A 725-nucleotide genomic window follows, 5' to 3' on the forward strand; every position below is an offset into this window, starting at 1 on the left:
CGGACGGGGGGGGCCGGGTGAGGGGTGTCGCGGTGTGTCACCCGCTGTTTGTGCTCGCAGGTTGTCTGGAGCATGCTGGGGAACAGGCAGTTCTGCTCCTACAAGATGACGTGAGTTTGGGGGGACGGGGGGGGGCTTTGGGGGGATCCAGCAGGGAAAGGAACTGGAGGGACACGCTCGGCTACCCCTCAAACCCCACAGTGTCCCCCCTGTGCCACCACTCGCTGCGAGTCACAGAGGATGGGGTGAGCTGGAGGGGCAGTGGGGTCTTCCTGCTTTTCCCTCATTAATTCCTTGTCCCCTCTTTCCCAGCACCAAAACGCAGAACTTCTGCCGGAACGAGTACAACCTGACGGGGCTGTGCAACCGCTCCTCCTGCCCGCTGGCCAACAGCCAGTACGCCACTGTCCGCGAGGAGAAAGGTGGGAGCGGGGACAGCGGGAGGAATTTCCCCATGGAGAGCGCAGTCAGGCCTTGGAAGGGGCTGCCCGGGGGGGTTTGGAGTCCCCACCCCTGGAGGTGTCGAGGGAACGCCTCGGTGTGGCACTCAGTGGGGTTTGTTCCCTGTTCCAGGTCGCTGTTATCTCTACATGAAGACGATCGAGCGGGCGGCGTTTCCCCGGCGCCTCTGGGAGCGGGTGAGCTCAGGGACACGGCAGTGACGGGAGGGAGGAAACGGCCTCAGGCTGGGCCAGGGGGGGGCTAGGGTGGACAGCAGCAGGAGA

General features: G+C 64.4%; 1 protein-coding gene across 1 annotated transcript in view; it reads left to right on the forward strand.

Moving 5' to 3' along the window:
* The window catches only part of MAK16 (MAK16 homolog), a 3790-nt gene that overhangs the window by 570 nt on the left and 2495 nt on the right, over positions 1-725 (forward strand). The window contains exons 2-4 of the mRNA XM_008632562.2: positions 23-110; positions 313-422; positions 574-638. Of these exons, the coding sequence (XP_008630784.2) occupies positions 23-110; positions 313-422; positions 574-638 (263 nt within the window). The remainder of the gene's footprint in view (positions 1-22; positions 111-312; positions 423-573; positions 639-725) is intronic.

The sequence above is a fragment of the Corvus brachyrhynchos genome, unplaced genomic scaffold, assembly GCF_000691975.1.
Source record: "Corvus brachyrhynchos isolate BGI_N302 unplaced genomic scaffold, ASM69197v1 scaffold150, whole genome shotgun sequence".
Lineage (NCBI taxonomy): Eukaryota > Metazoa > Chordata > Aves > Passeriformes > Corvidae > Corvus > Corvus brachyrhynchos.